Source organism: Poromitra crassiceps (assembly GCF_964638095.1).
Source record: "Poromitra crassiceps genome assembly, contig: HAP1_SCAFFOLD_293, whole genome shotgun sequence".
Classification (NCBI taxonomy): domain Eukaryota; kingdom Metazoa; phylum Chordata; class Actinopteri; order Beryciformes; family Melamphaidae; genus Poromitra; species Poromitra crassiceps.
The window spans coordinates 102,355-129,046 of NW_028152107.1; the positions used below are offsets into that span (position 1 = coordinate 102,355).

At 40.0% G+C, this 26,692-nt stretch overlaps 1 protein-coding gene across 1 annotated transcript in view; it reads right to left on the minus strand.

Annotated features, from left to right (window-relative positions):
- Positions 1 to 3,170: 3,170 nt before the first annotated feature.
- LOC310770997 (scavenger receptor cysteine-rich type 1 protein M130-like) overlaps positions 3,171 to 26,692 on the minus strand; it is a gene marked incomplete at its 5' end in the record, with an annotated part of 31,470 nt that continues 7,948 nt past the window's right edge. Inside the window, 19 exons of the mRNA XM_083663685.1 lie at positions 3,171 to 3,830; positions 5,108 to 5,276; positions 6,247 to 6,408; positions 6,890 to 6,985; positions 7,774 to 7,917; positions 8,156 to 8,318; positions 8,444 to 8,643; positions 9,514 to 9,783; positions 11,441 to 11,770; positions 12,350 to 12,658; positions 13,160 to 13,471; positions 14,076 to 14,387; positions 16,235 to 16,546; positions 16,821 to 16,983; positions 18,153 to 18,328; positions 18,674 to 18,883; positions 19,198 to 19,413; positions 19,711 to 19,818; positions 20,258 to 20,578. Coding sequence (XP_083519811.1) covers positions 3,812 to 3,830; positions 5,108 to 5,276; positions 6,247 to 6,408; positions 6,890 to 6,985; positions 7,774 to 7,917; positions 8,156 to 8,318; positions 8,444 to 8,643; positions 9,514 to 9,783; positions 11,441 to 11,770; positions 12,350 to 12,658; positions 13,160 to 13,471; positions 14,076 to 14,387; positions 16,235 to 16,546; positions 16,821 to 16,983; positions 18,153 to 18,328; positions 18,674 to 18,883; positions 19,198 to 19,413; positions 19,711 to 19,818; positions 20,258 to 20,578 — 3,992 coding nt within the window. The 3' untranslated portion in view covers positions 3,171 to 3,811. The remainder of the gene's footprint in view (positions 3,831 to 5,107; positions 5,277 to 6,246; positions 6,409 to 6,889; positions 6,986 to 7,773; positions 7,918 to 8,155; positions 8,319 to 8,443; positions 8,644 to 9,513; positions 9,784 to 11,440; positions 11,771 to 12,349; positions 12,659 to 13,159; positions 13,472 to 14,075; positions 14,388 to 16,234; positions 16,547 to 16,820; positions 16,984 to 18,152; positions 18,329 to 18,673; positions 18,884 to 19,197; positions 19,414 to 19,710; positions 19,819 to 20,257; positions 20,579 to 26,692) is intronic.

Sequence of the window (26,692 nt, forward strand, 5' to 3'; positions counted from 1 at the left end):
AGGTCAACGTGCATTCTACTTGCTTTGCAACATCTTTACTTATCTGCTTATCATTAATTTTATATATATATATATATATATATATATATATATATATATATATATATATATATATATATATATATATATATATACCGGTATATATATATATATATATATATATATATATATATATATATATATATAGGCTATATATATATATCTCCTTTCATGTTTGAAGGTAATGGGAGAGGTCCATCATATGATTTGTCACGGCCAAGTGTGCAGGCAGCATGTTATAAAAAACTAACCATACATTAGATGCCATATGTTTCCCATTGGAATTACATGACCCTGCCTGTGACCATCCCCCCCCCCCACACACACACACACACAAACACACTCTCTCACACACACACACACACACACACACACACCCACCCACACCCACACAAACACACACACACACACACACACACACACACACAGCCTTAGACAAGATAGCAGGGCTTTCTGGATGGCACCATTATACACATGGGAGCACTATTAATAAGACCGCTTGTCTGTTATGGAAAATCACCACAACTGGGCCTTTCTCACAGCCGGGGGCGTGTCTGCCTGTTACCTCCATAAAAAGCCAGCATGGGGCGACGAAATAAACCTTATCATTTTCAGACTTTCAGATCCACTAACTCACATGTTTTTTTTTGTTTTGTTTTTATATTTTATTTTCAATTTTTTTAATAGAACAATTAACGAACAAGACAAACAGGCTCAGACACAGGAAAATACAAAAAATAAAATACATACATCAATGACATTTGGCATCATTAACGTGGTGCTACCAGCTACAAAAGATGCCACTAACTCACGTGTTTGAAATTCTTTTGCCGATGAGCCACAGCAAATTGGTGTTCGCAGTGGAGTGAAGTCAGAGAGTGTTTAGAATGAATCTTTGAAACATGAGGTTATGAACATTTGGCCAAAGGGGTCGGAGTTTGGGCCCAATGCAAGACAAGCTGTTCCTCGTACTTCCCTCGAAAGTTCCATCATCCAAAAGATGTAACAGTGATGCTAAAACCAGGGAGCCTGTGGCCAGGAATGATGTAATGACTCAAAGTGAAATCCACATTAACATTATGTTATACGTATGTTTATTGTATTTCTCTTACAGTATCTTACTGTACTTTGCTTTTAACTGTTCGATTAACCAATTTTAGGAGTCTATTACTGTACATCGTTATGTTTATTGGATTTATTTTATTGTATCTTATTGGACTTTGCTTTAAACAGGTGCTTATAATAACATCTAGGGACGGGCATTACAAATTAGCCTTGGGCTGTAAATGCTGTGGTACAGGAGATGTTTTGGTAAACGTTATATGTACGTGTATTTGTCCCTACACAAACACGTCTCCTAGTACCGACTGTGTCTAGATTACGCACGTCACTTCCTCTCGTAACATAGCATCCTTTAAAAACTGACAGTAAATGCTTTGTCTTGCTTGTGCTCCATCCAGGAGTACACAATCTATATTTGACCGTATATCATCCGAGTTGCCTGTCACCTATTTAATCTGCTTAAGCTTCCTGGTTATGTATTCTCCCAAGTTTATTTATGTTTCCCTAGTTGCTATAGTGAATTGGAGACGCATTTACATTTGTTGTTAAAAGCGGTCAAATCCATCTCTGTCTGAGTGACCACCTCCGGATATCAAGATATATTCACTGCATCTTGGGTGATGTATGTACACAAGATTTTATGCATTTTTGCTCAATCCGATCACCCAGGATGCACACAAAATGCCAGGTGGAAAGAGAGTCACGGGTGCCACTGTGAAGATGAAGAGAGAAAGAGTGCTGCATTAGCCTCCGTTGCTAGGTCCCCATTAGCTACGTGTTGAAAAAGTGCTAATCAGTGTACTTATTAGTCTTGACACTTTCCCTCAAAACAAATAAAAACATTGGCTCCTCCCCCGCAATGCTGTCAACAACACAGATCACTTTAGATTATAATTCCAAATACATGATCTCGCTTTACAATTTGTGTTTCGAGGACTTTGATGTCCCTGTGGCCGTGCTGCTGCTGGCTGAGCCCCACTTGGTCTTGCTGTGGAGAAGTGGCCACTAAGATTAAAAGCCCCGAATGAAAATGTGACCACTTTGCCTCATGGCTGGCTCTGTCTACCCTGTGTCTATTTCAGCTTCACCCCCGCAGTGGACGTAATCCTACATCCTGATCCCTGAGCAAGGCCCCTGACAGCGAGGCTGGGTGTGATACATATCGCACAAGGAGCACAACCTACAAATTAGTCCCTTTGGGTATATCCATGGTTCTGCCATCGCACTGGCCTTTGGCAAAACATGTCCGTCTCGAGCATGTCTGTCAGTGCCTTACGGATGGCCTTACTCATGTTAACATTTGTAGAGCAGCTGCTCTCGCATGTCTTGACCATTGGGGTGGGGGAGAATGGTACAGTGATTATAAAGAACGTTGAAATGCATGAACATTTTGGACATGGGCAGATTTTGTGTTGCTTTTTCTTAGGCTGGGGTACTACTTGCCGTTGTGTGGCACAACAAAATCCCAATAGTCTAATCATAACCTAAGAGAGGAGACATTAAATTGCATGGTAGAATTTACAGGACGTAAGCTATACTGGTAGCAGACAGCTTCACTATGAATCAGATGAACGTTCAGTAACCTGATGTTGTGTATTCCTCTACAGACCGTCTTGTGTTGGAAATGGCTCATTGTGCTGTGTATCAAACTATAAATGGCAAAAAACATACAGTTTGATACTCAACATCAGAGCAACTTCCAAAGTCCAGGAGTCTCTGAGGAAGATGGGCTACCCAGCTTGGCCTTAGGCTACTATAGTATGGGAATGTTAACATACAGTAGACACAAATTCTGTGTGAAAGATCTTGTGTCCAAACACACTGCTATTAACAAATACATGGTTTGCACATCTTGAGAGTACTATGCGCTCATTTAAATGGTTGTTTTTCAAGAGGACAATATCGCTCACTCCCTAACACACTGACCGCTGCACAGTTTGATGTATATACAGTACAATTGTTTTTATAATTACCTACTATTACCTACTAATGGTGTGTACACCAACTGTATATATGAAGGGTAAAATGTGGAGGAAAACGTTGACAAATAAAACAAGCAGACATCTAAAGACTACTTTAATAATTTTCAATGTGTTACTGTACATAAAATATAAAAATGTCAACCCTATGGAGCCATTTTGTTATCAGTGTCTTCTAAAACACCACGAAAGGCTATTAAAGGTGACGTCATAATAAACATAATATTTCAAATAATGGCAAATTGGCAATAGAGATTAATAGCTAAGCTTATTCAACTCAAGTAAAACATAGAACATAAAATCAAAGCATGTGGTATTATGATATTGTTAGGTTATCCGCTGCTGTTCTAAACACCACAGACAGCAACTATGGAGGAAATAATACATCTTAATAAAATACTAACATAATACAATCTCAAATATATACATCCAATTTCTTATCAAGTTCTTGTAAAATGTAAAAATAATAATAATACTGAAATACAAAAATACTGCTGAATATAACAAAACTCATATCAATGTAATTGTACATGCGATTGCAGAATATAAGTGCTCATTTCCATAAGTCTCTGCACTAATCCCAATGAACATAAGCACATTTGAACATCTTATAAAAGCCATCAAATGAATATTGTATCAGGCAATAATAGCCATTGTAAATAAAAGAAGCATCCTCCTGTGTAAGAAACAAGGAAGTAGAACTTTGCGTGTTGATTGAAGTCCCACAGTTCTCACTCCCATTTTACACGCCTAAAGAGAAAGAACATGCATTTGATCAAGTGAACTGATGACAGGCCGACAACACTATAACACACATACAACACAGAATATGTCAAATAAGAGATAAAGCCAAATCAGCTTTAGTGGAAATGATACAAAGCAATAATCACTATGTTGTGCACAATCAGTTGCAACAAATACTATGATGTCCTTTTTCTCATTGATGAACTATAAAGAATTATCAATGTTTTTTTATTATGAATTGTTTTTATTACACATTTTATTATTATTAGTATTAGTATTAGTATTATTAGTATTAATAATTATTTTATCTATGGCTGTGTTCTGAAAATCATATCCTTTGCTGTTTGTCTCTTGATAACTGGGGCAGTACCTGCCCAATTAGAATTGAAACCAGAGTGGAAAATGAGTTGTGGTTTTGCCTTTGGAGTCATCCAATTGGTTCCACTGTGATAGATCAATTAATCCTAAACATGTGATTGGCCCTCATTTGGAACAGGTATTCAACCCAGGGGTGTGTTCAATCTGCGAAATGGTGTGCACCGTGTGCTACGTTTTCCGGGTTGAATGTCATGTTACCTCGAAACGGTTTGCAATGGTTAGTTGCACAACAGGCTTTGAGGTATGTTCGCCTTTTCTCAATGTTAAGGATCCTTCCTTGGCAGGATGGGTCTTCCTACAGAGGGCAGGCAAGAGTCCTTCCTCGCTGGCTTGGAAAAACCATGGAAGGACCCATCCTGCCGAGGAAGGAGCCTTAACATTGAGAAACGCTGCTTGTCTCCTGTTTCGTGGGTGTGTCAGATGTGTTACCCAATCAGCAGCCAGGTGTATATAAACCCCTCCATTTAAAGAGGTGGTGTGTGCACAGCTGTTTTTTCACATGTCTAAACAAATGATTGGCTCTCATTTCAAATACTGTAGGTATTCAGCCAGGTTTGTGATTGGCTCTAATTTCAAACAGGTGTTCAGCCCAGGGGTGTATTCAATGTTCTAAACGGTGTGCACCGTGTGATACGTTTTCCAGGTTGAACGTGATGTTTCCTTGAAACAGTGTGCAACAGGCTTTCAGGTATGTTGTCCCTTGTTTAGTGGGCATGTCAGAGGTGTTACCCAATCAGCAGCGATGTATATATAAATCCCGCCATTTAAAGAGGCAGTGTGCACAGTGGATCAAACAAATAGGTGCAACGCTTTCATCACACAGTGTTCAAAGCAACGCCGTTTCCATCTAAATAAACGGTTTGCTACGTGTTGTCAGGGCTGAACTCAACCCGGGTTTGACTCACATGTTTTGGTCAGGCTCCGGGTGGTCAGGCTCCAGGTAGTCATCCTCTGCGTCGTTTCCTGGTTGGGCTTCGGGGCTGCGGTGGACCTCAACTTCAGCCTCCAAGATCTCAGGGCTGGCATCAATGTCATCATAACCCTCCTGAGGGTCTTCCACCTCGTAGGTCACCTCTGTTCAGTAAAGACAAACAGAGACTATGGCTACATGTGATGACATATATGTAGATATTACATGGTGCTTTTGTAATCTTTCACATCATCATTTAAAGTGGTGATGATAGAGAGTGGCAAAATGGCTGAATATGAATTTAAAATATTGGTTGTATTAGTGTGGATGAAATAATGTGTGATACTGTAGTTAGTAATTCATAGCCAGTTTCTATTGTGTTATTACTGTCATCTTTTTTCACATTTCATATATTTAATTTGACTATTACTTGCAATTAAAGTTACTGTGAGAGTGAGAATTTAGGGAATTCTCAGTAGCTGTATATGAGTTATTTTTTTACTTGTGAGGAGTGCGACTCAGTGAGGAGTTTCTACTATGGCAATTGATGCTGTCACTCTGCGATGACTGCTTTTACGAAGGTTTTAACATGCTGCTGTGCATGTTAACCAGGGTAGGAAATTAGAACTGCCCTTGGAATTGGGGTGACAAGGTTTTTCAATTGCCCCCATAAAATAAAGAGTTTAACACTTTCTGTATTCTAACATTATTCTGTATTTGCAAAGCGTGACTCTAAAATGGCCAGCTAGGCATCCGTACAACCCCCGCCCCCCTCCCCCTACTAGCATTATTTACCTCAGTGATGGGCAGCACAAGCTAGCTGGTCAGCTAGTTCACTCATGTTTTTACCAAGTACATTAAAAACATGCCAGACAATCAACAGTGTTGTTGAGATAGGAAATGGGAATCTTTAACTGTGATTGTTTATCAACTTTTCGAAATAAAATACGGTTGGATAAGAGTCACTGATTGGTCTCTCATGCTACATAGGTCGAGCTACGGTGTTTCCCAACATTTGGTCAAATTGCCCTGGAAATGATCCAAAATGCCCCTGAAATATATTACACAGGGGCAAAAATAGCCCTTGTTAAAAAAAAGTTAATTTAACAGTTATTAAAGTAGTTCAAAACTTCCCTGTACTGTTGATGCCCTCGGCTCCTGAGTGATTGGTGCTGGCAGCCTGTCGACCGCTGGCCAGCAGCCCAGGTGCAGCCTTGTCCGCTACTTCAATATCATCATAAGAGGAAGTGCTCCTCGCATCGCTCTGTGTGAACACTGCACTCTCTGATCTGGACCCTGTGTGCCAAACAGCAACAGATCAGTGCAGTAGATACAATAGCATAGACTACCACAGCCAATTCTCACCAGTGTTGAGTTTGGCAAATACTTTCACATTGTCCTACATGTCATCATAGGGTCATTTTCAAGATTATATGAAAACAATAAATAAATAAATATAAAATATATAAAATATAGAATCAATCCTGTTACTAAAGACAGGTGTACACTTTATGATATATAGGAAACCAGTGCTTATGTTTTTTTTTTGTTTACATCAAGTTTGATATATCACAACTTGCATTGGATTTTCCTATGTACATTTGTGAATGAGAGTTAAGAATTGTAATTGATTTTAATTGGACGAGCATCAAAAACACTGCACCAGCACAATATATCATGTAGGGGTAGAGCATTACACACACCACTTGATTGTTTAAAATGTGTCGCTGCATAAAAAAGGCTTTCGTTACACAGTTAAGTTTATTTGGACACTTACCCCTGTCACTGAAGACTCTCATTTCATTTGCAGTGCTCGCAACATCTTCATAGTCGCCACTTTCAAACGCCACCTCTTTCCTGATTGAAAATCTCGCTAGATAGAGAATAGCATTAGAAATGTACTGATATACATCAGTAGAGCAAGCAACTGACCTATTGCAACTTGAGCAACGAGCACAACGAATACATGCAAAAAATCTATGTGCTCATAGTATCTGAAGTCAATTCACACACACACACACACACACACACACACACACACACACACACACAGACACACACACACTGGACACACACACACACACACTGGACTGACACTGGACTGTAACATCTTTGCAACTATTCAGCATCAGGTTCAGAGAAACATTGTCGCTTTAGTTTTTGTTGCCGATGAAAAGTTGAACAAATATAAATCCTGAAAACTTCATATGGACATGAACGTGACACCATCTCTGAAATGTTTACAGTGGTCAAGGTTTTGTCAGTGTGCAGAAAGACTGGCCTCTTGTGGCTAAATGGTGCCATTAACTCCCTTTACATCAGACTGTCAACATTAAGATGGCTTGTCTTCTAATTCACTTAATTGAAATGTTGAACTTGAGTTTAAAGAGTTAATGCGTTAGAAGTGATAAAATTGTCAGTTGACAACTTGACATAAAAACTACAAAGTAAAACTGAAACTGACATTCAATCACTTAAATCAGAGGCTTCACATTCAAACACGACAGAATGCTGCAATACACCAAGACAATTATTGGTAAATTATTGAGAACCCAACTGGGCCACTGAGCCAAACAGAATTTTCTATGTTGTTTTGCATCTTTGATTTGACACTGGTGAATCTCATATGATTACGAGACTGTAACAGATGAAGATACTCACATTTGGCGATCTTGAGGATGCGTCCTCGCAAAAAGAGGAAGAGCAAAATCACCAAAATCAGAGAGCCGCCTCCGAGGGAAAGACCCAATATCAATCTGTTGTCGGATTTCTTTGGGGGCTCAACATACTCAGGGATAACATAACCTGAAATCACACACGGTCACATTACTTTTGACATACTTTCAATCACTCAGGGTAGCGTGCCATTAAACCAATCAGAAATAGATTTTATGTTAGAAACAAGTTCAGTTTTATGTCATTTAATTATCAGCCAGATAAGATCACAAACTGATCTGTAAGCAAAACAATCATTGATTTGAATGGAATGAATAACTTGAGAATGATTCTGACAGATTTAGAAAATATGAGTCCTTTGCGTTACCGTCACAGTAGATCTCAGCTGGTATAATGTTATCACAAGGCTTTGGGCGATCTGTGCGTTTGTAGCCAACACAATGTTTTATGTCGTTGTGATCTGCAGTGCACTGCAATGTTGTTTCCAACTTTCTCTGCTTCACCGGCGTCCAATTTAAACTTTTCTTGTTCTTTTTAACACAGTCATACAACAGAATAGAAAGTTTTGTTTCACAAAAAAAGACAAATTAATTTATCCATTTAAAAATATATATAATATACAAATACATTGGTCAGGGATTCACCAAGAGTTTACCTCTTTTGCCGTGGTGATATTCACACCATCAAAATCCAAAACCTTTCCACAATTTCCTGGAATCTTTTCACACAGGCGCTCCTTATTATTGGCTGTGAGTGAGGTCGCAGTGGGGACACACACAGGTTCATACTTATCGTCTCCAACTCTGACTTGAATCTGTCCTCCACATGTTTCATTGGTTTTGAATTGGACACTGCCTGTAAAAAAAATGAAGACATCACAACTTCATGGTAAATGGACTGCATTTATATAGCGCTTTTATCCAAAGTGCTTTACAATGTGCCTACATTCACCCATTCACACACTGAAGGCGGCCAGCTGCCACGCAGGATGCTGGCACAGCCATCGGGAGCAATTTGGGGTTCAGTGTCTTGCCCAAGGACACTTCGACATGCGGACTGGAGGAGCCGGGGATCGAACCACCGACCTTCTAGTGGACAATGTGCTTTACCTCCTGAGCCACAGCCGCCCCATTTCTTGCAGCTTGGTAAACAGTGTCTACTTCAGATTAATTAATTTCATTTCGGACAGTATCCTACTACTGTAGAACAGTAATAACAATGTTACTTTGAAACATTTAACTGAAATTTGACTGAATGAGTAAATGAGTAATTTCTGTTGTCTTTTTTTAAAGAGCAACATTGAAAAGTACATTTTTACATCAAAAATGAAATTAGTATTTTGTATTCCCAAATAAATCAACCAATTACCCTTTTTGAAATGCTCCCTGCAAATGATACATTCATGGGTCATTTTAAGTCATAGGTCTTCAGAAGGCTTCCATTTTATGATAAATAAATAAATAAATAAATCAATCAATCAATCAATCTTACTAACATACAACCAGGAGTAATAAATACTTAAATACTATGTTAATACATTCTGTAGAAAGCAGCAGCAGGGGAACAATTAACACAAAGGTGTTGCGACACTAAAAAGTGTTTGCAGCTAAAATGTGTCTTCTTGAGTGCAATCATTTATTTTGCTTGATGACCCACCTTGCCTGTTTGATGCTTTAAAGGTGGATCTTATACCAAATAGCTTAGCTAATGGCTCTTCTCACTCACCTGTACAGGAAACAGACACCAATCCTCCTCTACACGTTCCTGTGGTTCTCATGCACTGCCCAAGTTTGCCCTCGTCGCCCTCACAGCTGACATAGACAGAGTCACGGCCCGTAGTGGTAGATTTCTTAAAACTGATGGCGTTGCTACACGTTGGCGTTTGCTCTTGACAAACTATTTTCGAATGTTTGTCATCCCAGTTACTACCGCACACCCCGACACCGTCAATCTGCACCTCACCATGACACGTGCCTGAAAGGCTGACCTTGGGTTCTAGGAAGGAAAACAATGAGAAAACAAGAAATTAAAATTCATCTACAATAAAGGAGCAAAGAATATGCTGTTTAATCCTTTGTGAGCCCAATCTGCTAAATGTGGGATAACTCTTATCTGGGTCACAAACTGTAGAACTGTGTTTATTCTCATCCAAATGAAGCTGAGGTGGTTTCTGATGTTTTACTGAGGCCACTAGATATGATCAAGTCTGCGTAGATGACACCACATTGAAGGAATGGTATATGGCTTTCAATTTGCACCACACTATCGAGAAGGGACAGGCAACCATGTGTCACGGTGCCATGGAGGGCTGAGTGTATGCAGGTTTTTATTCAACCAACACCATGAGCACACCTTCAACCAGGAGAACTAATCAATGAAATCAATAGTTTCTGATGAACACACCTTCAACGAGGAGAACGAATCAGTGAAATCAATAGTTTCTGATGAACACACCTTCAACCAGGAGAACGAATCAGTGAAATCAATAGTTTCTGGTTGGAAGCGACTGCGTTTCTAAATGTGTAATTTATTCATCATCTCAACAACAATCTGGGCAGCCAGAGTCCATCAGTCTGACGACGACTAATATGACAGACGGCTGGTATTTCAGGGTTTCCTGTGTAGGGCGGACGTCTGCACCAAGACTTCACATTCCAACACTGTTTACAACAAAGTCTCATGCAGTTCTCTGTTCATAGAGATGAACCATAATGTCATCATCTGGATCTGAAACACCTACAAAAAGTCTGTTCATAGAGATGAACCGTAATGTCATCATCTGGATCTAAAACACCTACAAAAAGTCTGTTCATAGAGATGAACCGTAATGTCATCTGGATCTAAAACACCTACAAAAAGTCTGTTCATAGAGATGAACTGTAATGTCATCATCTGGATCTAAAACACCTACAAAAAGTCTCCATTGATCAAATCCAACTCCATTCTGACGTCACTCAGACTGTAAACAATGACCGCGGTGCACGGAAGCGGAAGTCTTGGGGCAGATTTCCTCAGCCCGCTGTCTGTCCCAGAGTCTTAGTAGTTGTCAGACTGCGTTCCCAGATTGATCTCAACAGAATTAAATTCACGTGATCTCATTATTTTCAGTTTTTTGACTAGCGATCATTTTTGCCACTGATCCATCTGTTTCATTTTGTGTTTATAAAATGCCAGCTTCATAGCTACAGTGGCTATATTTAATTAACCATCACCATCTTGTAAACACATCTGATTGACACATCAGCTAATGTATATAGTATATATATACATACATACACAAAAACTATATACTATATAGTATCTGGTAGTTGTATCTAGCATCAGTTGCTTTGTTAATTAGCCTGCTGGCCTGTCAGCTATACCTGTCTTGGAGCTAGAGCTAAAGACAAGACACTTTACTGTGTCACAATAATCTATATTTGGAATCAAATCTACATTATCAGACTGTTCACTTTTACTTATGTTAATGTTAATGAATTTACCTACACCCACCACCATACAATCTTAGGTAGCCTATATTTCCTTCCATGCCTAGTTTTTATATATTTGAGTTGTAGCCTATTTGTGCACAGCTGGCGCCAGATGTGATTTGTGCAAAGCCTCTATATTAATTGGTCAGCATACTTTAGTTTGCAGTGATCATGTGTTTTACCTTGACAGGTGACATACAGCTGCTCGTTCAGTGAGGGTTTTCTGTCGCGTTCACAGTCCCAGATGTTTCCCGGACCATTCACCTGTTCACCTGGACCACCTACTTTTGTAACATTACTACAGTCAAAACTTTTGGGCCACATAGTGCCCTTCATCAGTGTTGTGGACTTCTTTGATCGAAATTTGCCACAGTTCAGATCCTGGCAAAGTCTCTCCCCCTCTTTATCTGTCCAGCCTTCACTGGAAACAGGAACGGTTCCTCCCTTGCTGGAAACATACACATCTCCCTCACAGCCCTTTCCAGCCAGGACCAGTTTCATCTTCTGCCAGCCTAAGACAAGAAGCAGCAGAGAAAGAAATATTCACAGAGTCTGAGGGAATAATACATCTCACAAAATGTTGTTAAGAATTCTGAAAGATTACATGTTGTGGACAATGTAAAGGTTATGTTGCTCCACCATGGAAGGATGATGTAACAATAGCACAAATTGGACTTGCCATTTCCACTGGTCTGTCATGTGAAAATACTAATGGTTAAGTTTAGGCAAGTAAAACAACTTCAATTAAAGGTTAGGGGTTAACGTTAGGTATGGTCAAGCTTTAATAAACACTTAAAACGAAAACTTCACTCCGAGAAAGAAAACGGTCACAAAAGTTGGAAATTGAACTGGAGTCGTCAAGTTGAAGTTGAAGGCAAATATCTGCAAATGTCAAATCACTTCCTGTTTCTAGTCGTGTTTCCTTCATGTAAACTTTTCATGGTGGAGAAACATATTTTTCTCTCACTATATTAGCAGATGGAGCATGTTCTCTGCTATTTATGACACCCTGCTCAGACCAGGCTGAGCACTATAGTGTTAATGAAGACATTTTGAGGGTGAGCAATATGGGACCATACCAAGGCACTTACCAGAGCACTGGAGACCACCAGCACCAGCAGCATCGCAAGAGGAGGACTGGGTAGCAGCACTACATGCTGCTAATGACAGGCTGTTGGCATCACATGTCAGGCCTGACACGTAAGGTTTGACTGGTGGAGGTCCAAAGAAATCGAGCACTTTGACAGCCTCTCCACAGTCCAGCTCTCTACAGATGGTGTTTTGGACATTGCCGTTTGCCAGAACTTTTTTACAGACTGGGAGCCACTTGCCTTGATTGTGCATCTCCAGATTTCCAGAACATTTACTTCTGGAAACCTGGAATCTGGCCTTGAGACTACCTGCATCAAAACAATGTTAATTACAGAGTTAAAACCATTCTGTGGAATCTACTCAGGCAGGCCCACACATACACCCACACAAAAACTAGATGTCACAATTGTGTGAGTGATTATATTAGTATTAATTTCCCTTGGTTTATATTGTATTATGTACTGTAATTTCAGCAATATCATTAGTATTCATATTATATTACAGTAGTATAACAATTTCATTAGTTTGGTTTCTTCTTCCACCCTACCAAAATGTAATTCTGGGGGGAAAACTGAGCTTGTAATTTAGTATTTTTTTGGGCATGAAAATTGTCAACTTGAAAGATAAACAGTGCCTATGTGTGAAATATAGATCTCAATATTGGCCTTCAAAAGCCCATTTTATTTGAATCCTACAATACACTGGTAGTAAGTGATAAATCAGTATAGGGAGCTACAGGGGGACCTGACATTTTGATTTTTTTTTTATATTTTGCTGTTATTAGTCATGTTTTTCAAAGTGTCAGTTACCTGAGCAAGCCACATAGACTGGGTTGTTAGTACAGTACTTATTGTCACGGTTTATGACAATGTTGCTCTCGTTCAGGTTGGTGGTCAGCCGCGTAGTGTGCAAACTACTGATGGTGACTGATGGTTTCGGTTTGTTCGCGTTCGATGGAAAAGATTGAATCTTGTTCCCACAGCCCAGGTTTTCACACAGCAACGTAGACTTGGCATCTGACTCTGTCCAGGTATCTGCACACACACCACCACACTGGCTTCCTTCCGGACACACTACCACGTTCCCCCAACAGTCGTGTTCCAGCTTCACTGTAATGTTCCCTGTTGAGTCAATCAAACACCAAATAGCAAAAAGGGTCTTCTGACTCAGCAGATTATTGGTTTCAGAATGAAGGCAAAGGAGAAACAAGGGAATTGTGTCATCCCCCATTAAAAGATAGAAGTTTGGTTACATTCAAAATAGTAATGGTGCCCCCATCAGGTCAATCAGTGTATTTGGGGTGGGTGGGGGGGGGGTCGTCTGAACTGTGTCCGGGGGCCCCCACCCAAACTGGGTTCCCACAGTAAGACCTGGTCATTTCCACCACTGTCACTGTCTAATCCCCCCCCGCCCACACACACACACCGTTTATACCCCCCATGTGAAGCATAAAATGTGAGGGGTATTTCCCCTCAAATTGCAAAATAAAATTTTAGCCCTGTGCTCTAGAAGCTTTTCGTTATATTTAAAATTTAAGACGTAAAATACATTCTTATAATTTTCTGAATTTGTGTGTAAATAGACACACGAGCTATTTACACCCGGGTACAAACAACCACACGGTCTATTTACACCCGGCTGTAAATAGTACCATTCGCTATTTACACGGGTGCAAATAGCTTCTGCCTAAAACAAAACAACATATTCAAAAATGTGTTACATTACCTGAACATTTCACAAAAGCAATGCTGTCATTGGATGCAGCTCCAGTGTATTTTGGGCAGTCAGTGAGAGATGTATCGTTGGATGAGCAGTTGTAAGAATCAGGGAAAACACTTAGAGCACTAGGAGAGATAGAGTTATAGTTTACAACATTCCCACAGTGCATCTGTTGACACACCACGTTGGCGGCCTCGTTGTTCCATGTCTCGCTGGACCCTGAGAGCCAGTAGGTCTTCTCCTCCTTCTTCCACTCTATCCCCACTTTGCCAGAACAGGACCGAACAGGATCATCCTTCAGAAACACCACCTTGTGCTCTGACCGAGGTGGGTGGGATAGCAGCAAAGAGAGACAGAAAAGAGGTGGTTAAAATAATTTTACTGGATGCATTTACAGATGAACAAGGATCAATCTTAAGCTTAAATTTACTGCTGCTTTTTCATGTTTCTAAGATGCAAATCATGGACCTCACTCACTCACTGTTGGCCTATCTGACCCCTAGTGGCCTTTAGGAGGCATGACAATGTCTACTGACAACACACTGAAGCAGGATCATTGGCTCCTCTCTGCAACACTGCTGGACGGTGTCAGCTGCTTCACATCTGTGACACTGTGTCCTTGTTTCACAGTGAAACAGTGATATCTTACTTTTATAGAGAAACAGTAACTCTGGAGTTCTTTCAATGACTTCTTTGCAAGAACCATGTCAAAATGTGTCATCTGTCGATTTTGGTGCTGTAATTCTAAAAGATTTTCTTTTGAGTGTAATAGTGTACCATACTTTTTTTTTAATTACTCTATTAATATCTCTGGTAAGTAATAGGGTACTGGAGTCTTACTTGAGTCAAATTATTTCAGTACTCTTGCAGCTGGCAATGAAATGAATATACAGTATCTGTTTTAATAGTTTGTATGGAATAGGTTGCCAAACTGCAAGGAATTAAGTGAATTTATTTTCCTTTTCTTACAGTTTACGTTAATAACTGTGCAATAAGCTTGTAATGATTGTTGTGCAACTACTGTACCAAAGCATTGCTTATTTAGATCTATAAACAACTGTGCAATATCTTACCTACAGTATATAGCCTGTTTACAATCCAGTGTTGTTTACATATACTTAGGTTATACATAGGTATTATTCTCCTATATACATGGTCACTTTACATCTTACTATTGTATTGTATATAATGTAATTAGCAGCCAGCTTATGCGCCTTTGACTGATGTGCTTTTCTTTTTTTCTTTTCCCCCTTGTAAGTACATTGAGAGCACCTTGTAAGTACATTGAGTGCACCTTGTAAGTACATTGAGAGCACCTTGTAAGTACATTGAGAGCACCTTGTAAGTACATTGAGAGCACCTTGTAAGTACATTGAGAGCACCTTGTAAGTACATTGAGAGCACCGTATCCACCTTATTTTTGAATGCCCCACTGTAAAAAAGAAGCGTGGGTACAAGGTCCGGTTTAACGTGACTCATTGTTGCCGCTTGCCATTTCCTTTGTTATACTCTGGCTGCAGACCCGAATTATAAACCGGAAGCTGGAGCACGTTATAAAAGTTATAAATATAGTCACGTTATAAACAACTAACCAACGCTGGAGGTCCGTATGGAAACTCGAAATGTGTGTTACTCGAAATGGTTAAAAGTTAAATCAATTTGGTGGCGTTTTACTGCCATGTAACATAGCTAGCTAGGCGCTAACATTAGCCACAGTTAGTAGCCGACTACCCACAATGCATTACGTTATCCCAGCACCCGAACGACACGGCTGTAGAGCAGAATGGCTCTGCTGTAAAAGGGTAAAATCCTCATAGACGCTTTTTTTGTCAGGGCTGGGGGGTTATCTAAATTGGTTACACCGGAAATAGAACCCATACTTAATGTAAGGCAAAATGGCCGCCAAAAATAAGGTGGATACCGGAGTCAAATTCCTTGTCTGTCTACATACTTGGCCAATAAAGCTGATTCTGATTCTGATTCAGTTTCCACTGAAACAACCTGAGAAATATGAAGGCCATTTTCAGGATCAGTTGAGTCACTTTTATCCTGCATCTCTAATCTAGCGTACACAGATAGCCTATAGATGGAAATGAAGATTGAGAGAAATCGTGAGACATTCAGGGAGACAGATGGCTAGACAGACAAACAGAGAAAATATTCACCTTCGCAGGTGATTTCCACTGTCTTCGTCTGAGAGGTGAGTGGAGACGTATTTGTGAAACAATCAGAAATATTAATGGCATTGGCTTGGCAAGTCAATCTTTTATCCAGAAATGGGACTGATCCTGAACCTTGGGAGAATTTGTCAGAAGAGTCTTTTGCATTCCCACATTTCCGGAAATTGCAGACCTTATTTGAATCAGTCCATCTGTCATTGCGAACCCTTTTCCACTGGCCTCTATGGTTTATCTCCACTCTCCCGGCACATTTTCCTAGACCGTCTGACAAACGCACTTCCTCGTTTGTCAGACTCGCTGTACAATGACAGAGAGAGATTTGATAACATAATGAGAAACAACGAACCATCAACTGCATGCATTTGGGCAGATACAACTACTTATAATTGTTATCACATAACCAGTTCTCATCTAACTCAACTTTCTAAGCAGTGCTTTAATTGTTGTTCTGGTTTGAACTTGCTGCTGCCATCTTAACCAGATCTCCGTTGTAAAATAGATTATACTTCTCAACAGGACAAGAAAGGACATACTGCAGCATAATGATGATGTGTTTAGGTCTCTATCTCACCTGCACAGACTACGTATGCGATGAATGGGCATGAGAACTCTTTGTTGTCATGGGTATGCTTGGCCTTACAGTGCCACAGTGAAGCCTCGTTGCCAGAGCACTTCACATGGTCCAGTATCCCTTTGCTGCCTCGTCCTTTGTCAGTGGTTGTAGCTTCAATCAACTATAGAGGAAAACATTGAAGTCTGAATACTCATACTATATTAACGCCGTGAGCTACTATTTTACTCATACTCAATATTCATGACAGAGGACATTTTGATGAAAATGTAAAACGTTAAGTATTTGACATTCTGAAAATGATGTTCTCAAGAAAGCTTTTGGATAATTGAAATGTCTAAATAACCAGCACTTGTTAAGCCCAGTTCACACCACTGATTCACAATGCAACAAAACTGTTCTAGAACAAAGTTGCAGTGGTCTGAACAGACCCATCTCACTTCGACTCCAGCCTATTACTATTAGTAGCCAGCGTTGCGTGGCAAGCAGTTGCACGTTTGTTGCATTTTAATTTCCTTGATTGCACTATTTTATACAAGATATTATTGTGTGTTGTTGTTTATTCTGTTTTATTATTTGTGCATTCTGTTTTTATTGTAAAGCACTTTGTAACTGTTTTGAAAAGTGCTATATAAATAAACTTGATGATGATGATTATTATCATCGTTATTAGTATTATTATTATTATTATTAATAATAATAATTATTATTATTATTAATAATAATAATAATTTAGGATTTCGAGTAAGGCCTCTTTCACCCCAGATCTTGAAACAGTATTTTCTGTTCAGGTCAGAACTAAAGTTGTAATGACACCAATGAACCCTGTTTACTTCAGACTATCTATCTAATGCAGGGGTGGGCAACTGGTGGCCCCTAAATGGGGACCCACGGGGGGGGGGGGGGTGGATTCTCTATCCTAGCTCATACAGAAGCCCTCCTCTCGCCTCAAGAGGAGCATCATATTACAATGGAGTCATACACCAAAGTACTTGCCATGCATGCCATTTGCTAAATAACGTATCTTGTTAAACCTCCCGACCGGTCTCTCATGATTGAAATATGGTTAGGGGACAAAATGGTCCAAAAAGCTAAAGGTGTACGATGAATTAAAGTGTTCCGGGGGTTAACAAAAAGAGCATAAGTAAATGTATTAAAAGAAAAACATCAGCATAAGGCTGCAGAAGCAACTTTTTTATTTTTGGGCCCCCCGATCCAGGGCCTGGGGACAACTGGGACAACCGCCCCCCGCCTCAAGTCGAGCAGTAATTTCTTCCATTTAAATGCCACACAAACTTGACATGGACATTCACAAGAAATAATGAAACTCACCTTCCCACAGCCGAGCTCACGGCAAACCATTTCTCCATTCTTTTGACTGATTCCATTCCCATTCCATTCATTTGAATTTGACACACACACAGGCGACAGGGTGCCAGAACGATTAACATGGACTTCACCATAACAGCTCCTGTTCTCATCATTGGTCAGAATTATACTGACTTTCTCTGTTGAAAGAAAGAATTGAAAGAACTGAACATGGTACTATAATAAATAGGTACTATAATAAATATATATATATATATATATAAAATATATAAACGTACTATAATAGTGTGTGTAGCAGGCTGCACTGAATTAAAAAAATAAATACCAATTCCAAACTCATTTAACATAATAATAAACAATGTCGGCTCTTTTGTGTAATTTTTCAGAACACAGAAATGAACGAATGAATGTAAGACCAGACCATAATCCTCAAGTTGTTTTTCATTTTGAAAAATAAATCAACCTAATAGTTGCTATAGGAGGGTGTGAAAATGATGCAGTTGGATATTAATAAGTTGCATTACCTGAGCAAGTCAGTGACACATTATTGTTACTGTCACAGGTGCGACTGCCTTTGGTACCACAGTGCATCTGTCTGCACCAGAGATCAGAGTCAGAGTCTGTTACGTTGCAGGGAAAAGGACTCCAAACGACATTGTTGTTCTCCTCTGTTGCCTTCTCCAAAGTCCCAGCACAGGCGTTGTCCCCATCTCGCAGCTGCAAGCGCTGATGCTCTGTTTAAAATAAACCATTTTATTAATTAACTGACATGTTGCTAGTTAGTTATTATACTCTGTGTGTGTGTGTGTGTGTGTGTGTGTGTGTGTGTGTGTGTGTGTGTGTGTGTGTGTGTGTGTGTGTGTGTGTGTGTGTGTGTGTGTGTGTGTGTGTGTGTGTGTGATCTGTTGTGTAGAGTATGTGCCTGAGTCAATGTGCAAGCATGTATACATTCCTGTGTTTATGCTGTACCACACCACTGTACATGTGGCAAGACCTAAACAGAACATATCAATGCAGTGAGAGAAAATAAATAAATGAAACAACTTACTGGAGCAGATGACAGAAGCAAACTGTTTGTTTTGGCAACCTGAACGTGAAGGTGAAGGTGCACAGTGCCAGAGATGCTCTTCATTAGCATCAGTACAGTGGACAGATAGGCGATTCTTGATGGGATTCATTGGAGTCATGATGTCAGCGTCAGGAATCTCCTTGGCGGTGCCACATTTGAGACTTTCGCACACAAAGTTGGCTGCACGCTGTTTTTCTTTATGCCAGAAAAAAAACATACATTACAGAGTAAATATGCATGTAAATAAATACATTTTGATGTTGTTACAACTAGAACTTCTAGTACGTATTTCTCAAGGATCTTATATCAGTGTGTTTGGTTTTCATGGATTCTTGTCAGATTTTGTCTGTGACTTCGGACCCCACCCTCCTGAGGCAAACCTCTGAAATCATAGGACTTTTCCTTCGAGCGCAGACATCTTCCACTTGCTGTACTACCATCAGAAAGACTATATACAACATACTGTGTATACAACATGGAGATAACGCTTACCCCAATTCTGTCTACATACGTAGCCTTCAGAAGTTGTCCCATCTATAGTCGTGGTGTACTGGACAGCTCCAGCACATGGAAATTCATCCAAATGAAAATCGATCTTACCTAGAAGAGCAAGAAAAGGTAAGAGCCAAATTACAGTAAAAATGTGCTGCTCTAAAACATCAAACAACCACAAAATAATGACTAATAATGATACTAAAACTAATAACACTAGTAATGGTGGCAACAACAACAACAACAACAACAACAACAACAACATAATAATAATAATGATAATAATAATGATAATAATGATAATAATAATAATGATAATAATAATAATGATAATAATAATAATAATAATAATAATGTCATATCAATCACACCTTTTTCATTACATTTTGATTCATCATTACAATTGCTTTTAGCACACACATTTTGAATTGGGTGAATTTTTGAAGGAATACTACAAAAATGCCTACAGTAGCAAATATGTCACAAATTATAAAGAAAATATATTTCTTCTTTAGCTCCAACAATAGAGATTAAAGTGCAGTCTTACCAGTACATGTAAATCTTTTCAAGCTGCCCATGTATTCACTGATGCCCCAGCCAGGACTGGGACAGTCCCACAGCTTCTTCTCAGTCCCAGTGCAGTTTAGCTCATTGAGCCAGGCCTTGGTAGCTATCTTATCTGGGGGTCGGGGGATGTTCCTGGTCATGGAGTTGTTAAACCTCCCACAGCCAATGTGCCGGCACACCACGTCAGAGTTCTTCTCGCTCCATCCGGTATCTCCCACAATGCGCCATTTGCTATCATGGAAGATTTCAATGTAGCCCTCACATGGGTTCCCATCACCTCCCTTAAGGATCAGCCTGTCACCTGGTTAGATTAAGTTGATTAAGTTGATCATTCTCAATATTTTTATTTTCACAATAACAAGGCAATACTGTACATGCACAGAACACACAAAGACACAAGACACGATATACCGAAAACCATAACACCACCAGAGCACATCACAGGTACAGGTATACATACACGCACACACACACACACACACACACACACACACACACACACACACACACACACACACACACACACACACACACACACACACACACACACACACACACACACACACACACACACACACACACACACACACACACAAATCAGCAAACCCAATTAGTCTATAAGGTGGTTTGTGCACACTAAATTTACATCCAGACTTATCACTTTTGCCCATTCATCTTTTAAGTATATTGCTATTGGGGACCAGTCCCTTACAAACTCCTTGCGAGTACCTCCCAATACATGTGATAGTCTCTCTAATAGCAAGATGGACATACGTTTTTCATACCATATTAAAATATCCGGGGACTCTTCGACCAGCCATTTTTGCAGTATTATAAGCCATGCAGCGTACAAAGCGATTCTAAGAATATATACCAGCGGTGGGCAACATTTTTTTCCAGAGGGCCATACTGACATACATCAAGTAAGCGAAGGGCTACACGTTGGACATCATACCTGCCAACACTCCTGGGGCCGGTTGCACCAACTGGTCTTAACTATGCCTAGTCGTAACTCCTACGTCGGTCTTAGTTAAGACCAGTCTTTAGAGTGGATTTATGCCTGTTGCACCAACACGGCTTACGTCTGGTCTTAACTACGCCGGTCGTAGCAATGCGCGTCCATGTGAATTGCCAGGGAATGCCCCCTGATTGGATGATGTTACAAAAATGTGCCTCGCGACCTGCTTGGAGCGTCACTGTGCCACTACGCTCTCTCAGCCACTACTGTAAGTGCATCACTACACCCTCCCTCCTCCCACCCTCCCTCGCTCCGGGGGGAAAATGGCGGCGATTGAGCCAGACAGACAGTCTGAATGAAATTGAATGTAACGTTCCCAATTCTATGTATAAAATTCTAAAAAATTAACGGCAACATTTGGGAAGGCTAAGCCCCACAACTAGTTCGTTATAATCTAACATGATGCTTCAAAGACGGAGAACTGGCTGTGTTACGACGATGACGGTAAGGACTCAAAAAGGTCTCCGCGGAGATCTCTGTTACAGGCAGGCACTACGCCTCCTCCTCACCAGTCGTAAGAGTTACGACTAGGCTTAGTGAAAATAAGGCTTAAGCCGTCTTGGGCGTAGCTGTTAGGTCGTAACTTAGCTTAAGACCAGTGTAAGACCAGTTGGTGCAACTGGCCCTTTACAGGAGTCTCCCTATTTTTAACCCTCTCTCCCGTTGTGATTGATAATTTCTTGTATAATAGTGATACAAATCCAATGGCTGTAGCAGATGAGATTTATTAACATAATTCTGCCTTCTATTGAGTTTTTGGTGGTTGTTTTGTTTTTCTTTGAGGACCTTGGGGGCCGGATAGAGATGGTCCAGGGGCCAGGTCCGGCCCTGGAGCCGCATTTTGCCCATGTGTGATATATACTGTGCCGGCCTTCATAATTAGAGTCTAATCCCAGTATCAAATTATATGTATTTATAGGTATTTCTATCCCAAATATTTTATTAATCTTGCTTTGGATTGCAAGAAATTTGCAATTTTTGGGCACAACCAATATACAGCAGCTATTTTTACATTTCAGACATAATGAAGAGCACATAGGATCATATTTACAACGATAGCTGGGGTTACATGTACGCCCCTATCGTTGCATCGGCGCAGTTTCTAGGCCGAGCGGCAGGCGCAGATCAAAGCAGTGGGCGTGGAAAGGCGCACTTGATATCGTCGTGCTGGCGCTAGATGCAGCCCAAAGCATTACAATCATGCCTTTTAGGCGTAAAATTATGCACCGTCATGCTCATTGGATAAGTGCAATAAACGAATCGCACGCTTGCCTTTTTAGCTCCAATTCCAGTGATCCCGCAAAACCAGACGAAAGCCAAACGCTCTGCCCCCCCCCCCCTCCCTTCATCCAGCCTGTCTGTCTGCATTATAGGCTATTATTCCATATTATTATGCTTCTCAAAGCAATCTAACTGCAGTTTCAATACTGCAAGCATGTAAATACGCTACACTATAGCAAGATCAAAGTGAAAATAATGTTCTATGCATCAGCTAGAAAAATATAGCCTATTAGATTGGTGAAAGTTTGTCCAGAAAGATATCATTTTCTCTCGCCTGCTGCAGGAAGGATGATGCACATAAATATACCCTACATTATGTCAAGTCATTGCATAAATGTGTTTTTATTGTAAAACTAAATGTGAAATAGGGCCAAGTTATTGGAGGGACATCAGAGTATAGCAGATGCCATTAGAAGCGCGTTCCGAAGCGCGTTCCGCTGTTACTTCTCTAAATCACGTTAACTCCACAAGGGGTATATATAGGCTCAAGAGGACATATATGTTTCACATAGGGTGGTGTTTTCATTTCGAAGTTTTATTTGGTCCAATATTGAAATGTTGACAATGGCAGGCTGTGTTACCATTACACATTAATTTAGAACTACCTTTTATATCTATTTTGGCTCATTTGGTGGCTATTTAGTAGCGAAATGAAGAAACACAATGCATGCTGGGAACTCAGAGAGAGAGAGAGAGAAGGGTGACAGAGAAGAAGCAGTGAAGGCAGAGAATAGGCCTGCTTTTCAAAAGCGCAAAGCGCTAAATGTAGGCCAGCTCCCAAGATATAACTAGGCTGGTATTTAGCGCCGACACGCCCACTTTGGGACTGCGCCACGCCCATTCGGCCTAAAGCGCATTTGGCAGCCTAAAGCCTATTGCTATCTTGCCGAAACAGGCGCAAGGCACGTTTTTTTGCGGTTAATAGCGCCGATGGCCTGTGGGAGAATAGAGCCCGTAGTCTACGAATAATCATATATTGGGTCTCATAGGATTTGTTAGAGCATTTAATTTTCTTTGCATCCATTAAAATGTTTCACCACATCGACATCAAGATGAAATCCAAAATCTGTGTCTCATGATATTTTAGTATAGGGATATTAACAAACATTTGAATATAAATAAATAACTTTCTTCCTTAAAGAAGAAGCTTTCAATAGTATATTTTCCAAATGATTCGTACACATACCACTCTTGTATATTATTGATACCTCCTAAATTGTAAATAACAAAAAAGAAACATCACGGGCCCTATTCTCCCACAAGCCTTCGGCGCTAAAACGGGCCTTAAACGCAAAAAAACGTGCCTTGCGCCTGTTTTGGGACGATATCAATATGGCTTTAGGCTGCCAAATGCGCTTTAGGCCGAATGGGCGTGGCGCAGCCCCAGAATGGGCCAAAGTGGGCGTGTCGGCCTTAAATCTCGGCGTACTGATATCTTGGCACCTGCCTTAAATTTAGCGCTTTGCGCCTTTGAAAACCAGGCCTATTCACTGCGCCAGTGCACTTGTGCCTCTCCCCTGTCACCCTTCTCTGTCTCTCTCTGAAACCAGGCGTATTCAGTGCGCCAGTGCTCTTCTGCCTCTGAGTCACCCTTCTCTCTCTCTCTCTGACTCCCTCGCTCAAACAGACACAACACATAGCAGCCACGCAGCACCCAGCTTCCCATAGGAAATAGCAGTTGTAAGTTTACTGCCTGTGAATGTCCACTCCCAGCATGCAATTGGGTCCTCCATTTCGCTACTAAATATAGCCGAAATAGATATAAAAGGTAGATCTAAAATAATGTGTAATGGTAAGACAACCTGCAATTGTCGAACATTTCAATATTGGACCAAATAAAACATGAAATGAAACACCACCCTATGTGAAACATATATGTCCTCTTGAGCCTATATATACCCTGTGTGGATTTAACGTGATTTAGGTAAGTGACAGCGGAACGCGCTTCGGAAGCTTCTACTGTCATCTGCTATACTGTGATGTGCGCTCCAATAACTTCGCCCTACTCCACATTTAGTTTTACAATAAAAACACATTTATGCAATGACTTTACATAATGTAGGGTATATTTATGTGCATCATTCTACCTGCAGCAGGGGAGAGAAAACGATATCTTTCTGGACAAACTTTCACCAATCTAATAGGCTATATTTTTCTAGCTGATGCGTTTAGTACATTATTTTCACTTTGATCTTGCTATAGTGTAGCGTATTTACATGCTTGCAGTATTGAAACTGCAGTTAGATTGGTTTGAGAAGCATAATAATATGGAATAATAGCCTATAATGCAGACAGACAGGCTGGATGAAGAGAGGGGGGGGGGGGGGGCAGAGCGTTTGGCTTTCGTCTGGTTTTGCGGGATCACTGGAATTGGAGCTAAAAAGGCAAGCGTGCGATTCGTTTATTGCACTTATCCAATGAGCATGACGGTGCATAATTTTACGCCTAAAAGGCGTGGTTGTAATGCTTTGGGCTGCATCTAGCGCCAGCACGACGATATCAAGTGCGCCTTTCCACGCCCACTGCTTTGATCTGCGCCTGCCGCTCGGCCTAGAAACTGCGCCGATGCAACGATAGGGGCCCACGTTTATATTTGTAAGTCAAAATGATACAGTTGATGTCATCATGGGATAAGCCCATTGTGTTTGACCTGGTAGTCTACAGTAATAGTATCACAGCACTTCTACTTATAAATGTACATCTGTAAACATTTTCACTTGCGGTCATAAACTTTGTGTAAGCATACGGATGCATAGATTTAATCAAGATGTAAATATCATCTCTAGGAAGCCGGTAGACATTGTTAGTTTAATGGGTCCGCAATTTCCTAATAATTTCCTAGAGAGAACCATGATATACTAATTACAGAGAAAATAGAGGAAGAGTTACATAGTGGAGTTGATGAGTAGCCTACGCTGTCATTTCTTTTAGTTGCGGGGGGTGGGGGGTAGAATTTTATACAGTGTAGTAGTTACATAAAAAATTTCAGTTATAATGAACAAGTTATTATTCATGTAATTGTTGATATACAATAATATTAAATTAAAGGAAGTTATATTGATATTTGTTGAATAATTTATCTTTTATAAGCTTACGAAAAGAAAAACTACTGCTGACAATTTAACGAAATTTATTTGATCCCCGGACAATAAAAAAGTTCTAACATTGTCTTGAGTTGAAGTCAAGTCAAGTTTATTTGTATAGCCCTAATTCATGTGTCAGATGGCTTTACAGAGAACATGTATATCTAGACTAAGCACTTGAAATGTCTATAATTGCAGTTTTATATTGTTATTTGATTTTTTATATTGTAATGTAATTGTAATATATTCTTTATATAACATTATGTTCTGACATAAAGAAAGAAAAACACAAAAACCACAAACATCTACAGAAAACATCATACATACACATATAGATTCATTCAGAACATATCCACCCTCCCCGCAGGACCACAAAGATCTCAGTTTTGCAGTAAGTTGTGTTTTCCAGCAAGTACAAAATTCAATCATCACAGAACTTATTTTGAACAGATCATATTGATGTCCCGACCACAAAGTAAAGAAGAGATAAATGCAACCTTGCTATCTTGGTGATTGTAATATATTCTTATTGGTTTACCAAAGCTCAGATATCAGTTTTGATGTATTGAAAACGCACAATATGTGTATGATGTATGATCATGTATCATCATGTTAATACAAATATTTACCAGAATATATTTCCACATCATTAAAACAAATATATTCAGGAGAGAAACATGAACTTTAGAGAACATGACGTGTTTTTGAACCTTTTTTTAAGTGATAGAGTTCCTAAAACTGGATCTCTAATGGAAGAGTTAAGGCAATTTACCATCAGTGAATAAATACTATACCAATATTCATGATTTATGACTAACCATGTGTTAACCAAACAAAAAACACTAATGAAAACCAGGATATATCAAGGTAAATTTGAATATAGTATCCTATAGCCGACTCCAGGCATGTCCAAAGTCCGGCCCTGGGGCCAATTGCAGCCCGGGGGCAGATTTTAAGTGGCCTCGGCTTGTCTCTCAATACTATATGTGGCCCTCCACACAGTATTCGGGTTTCCATCCACCTGTTTTGATGC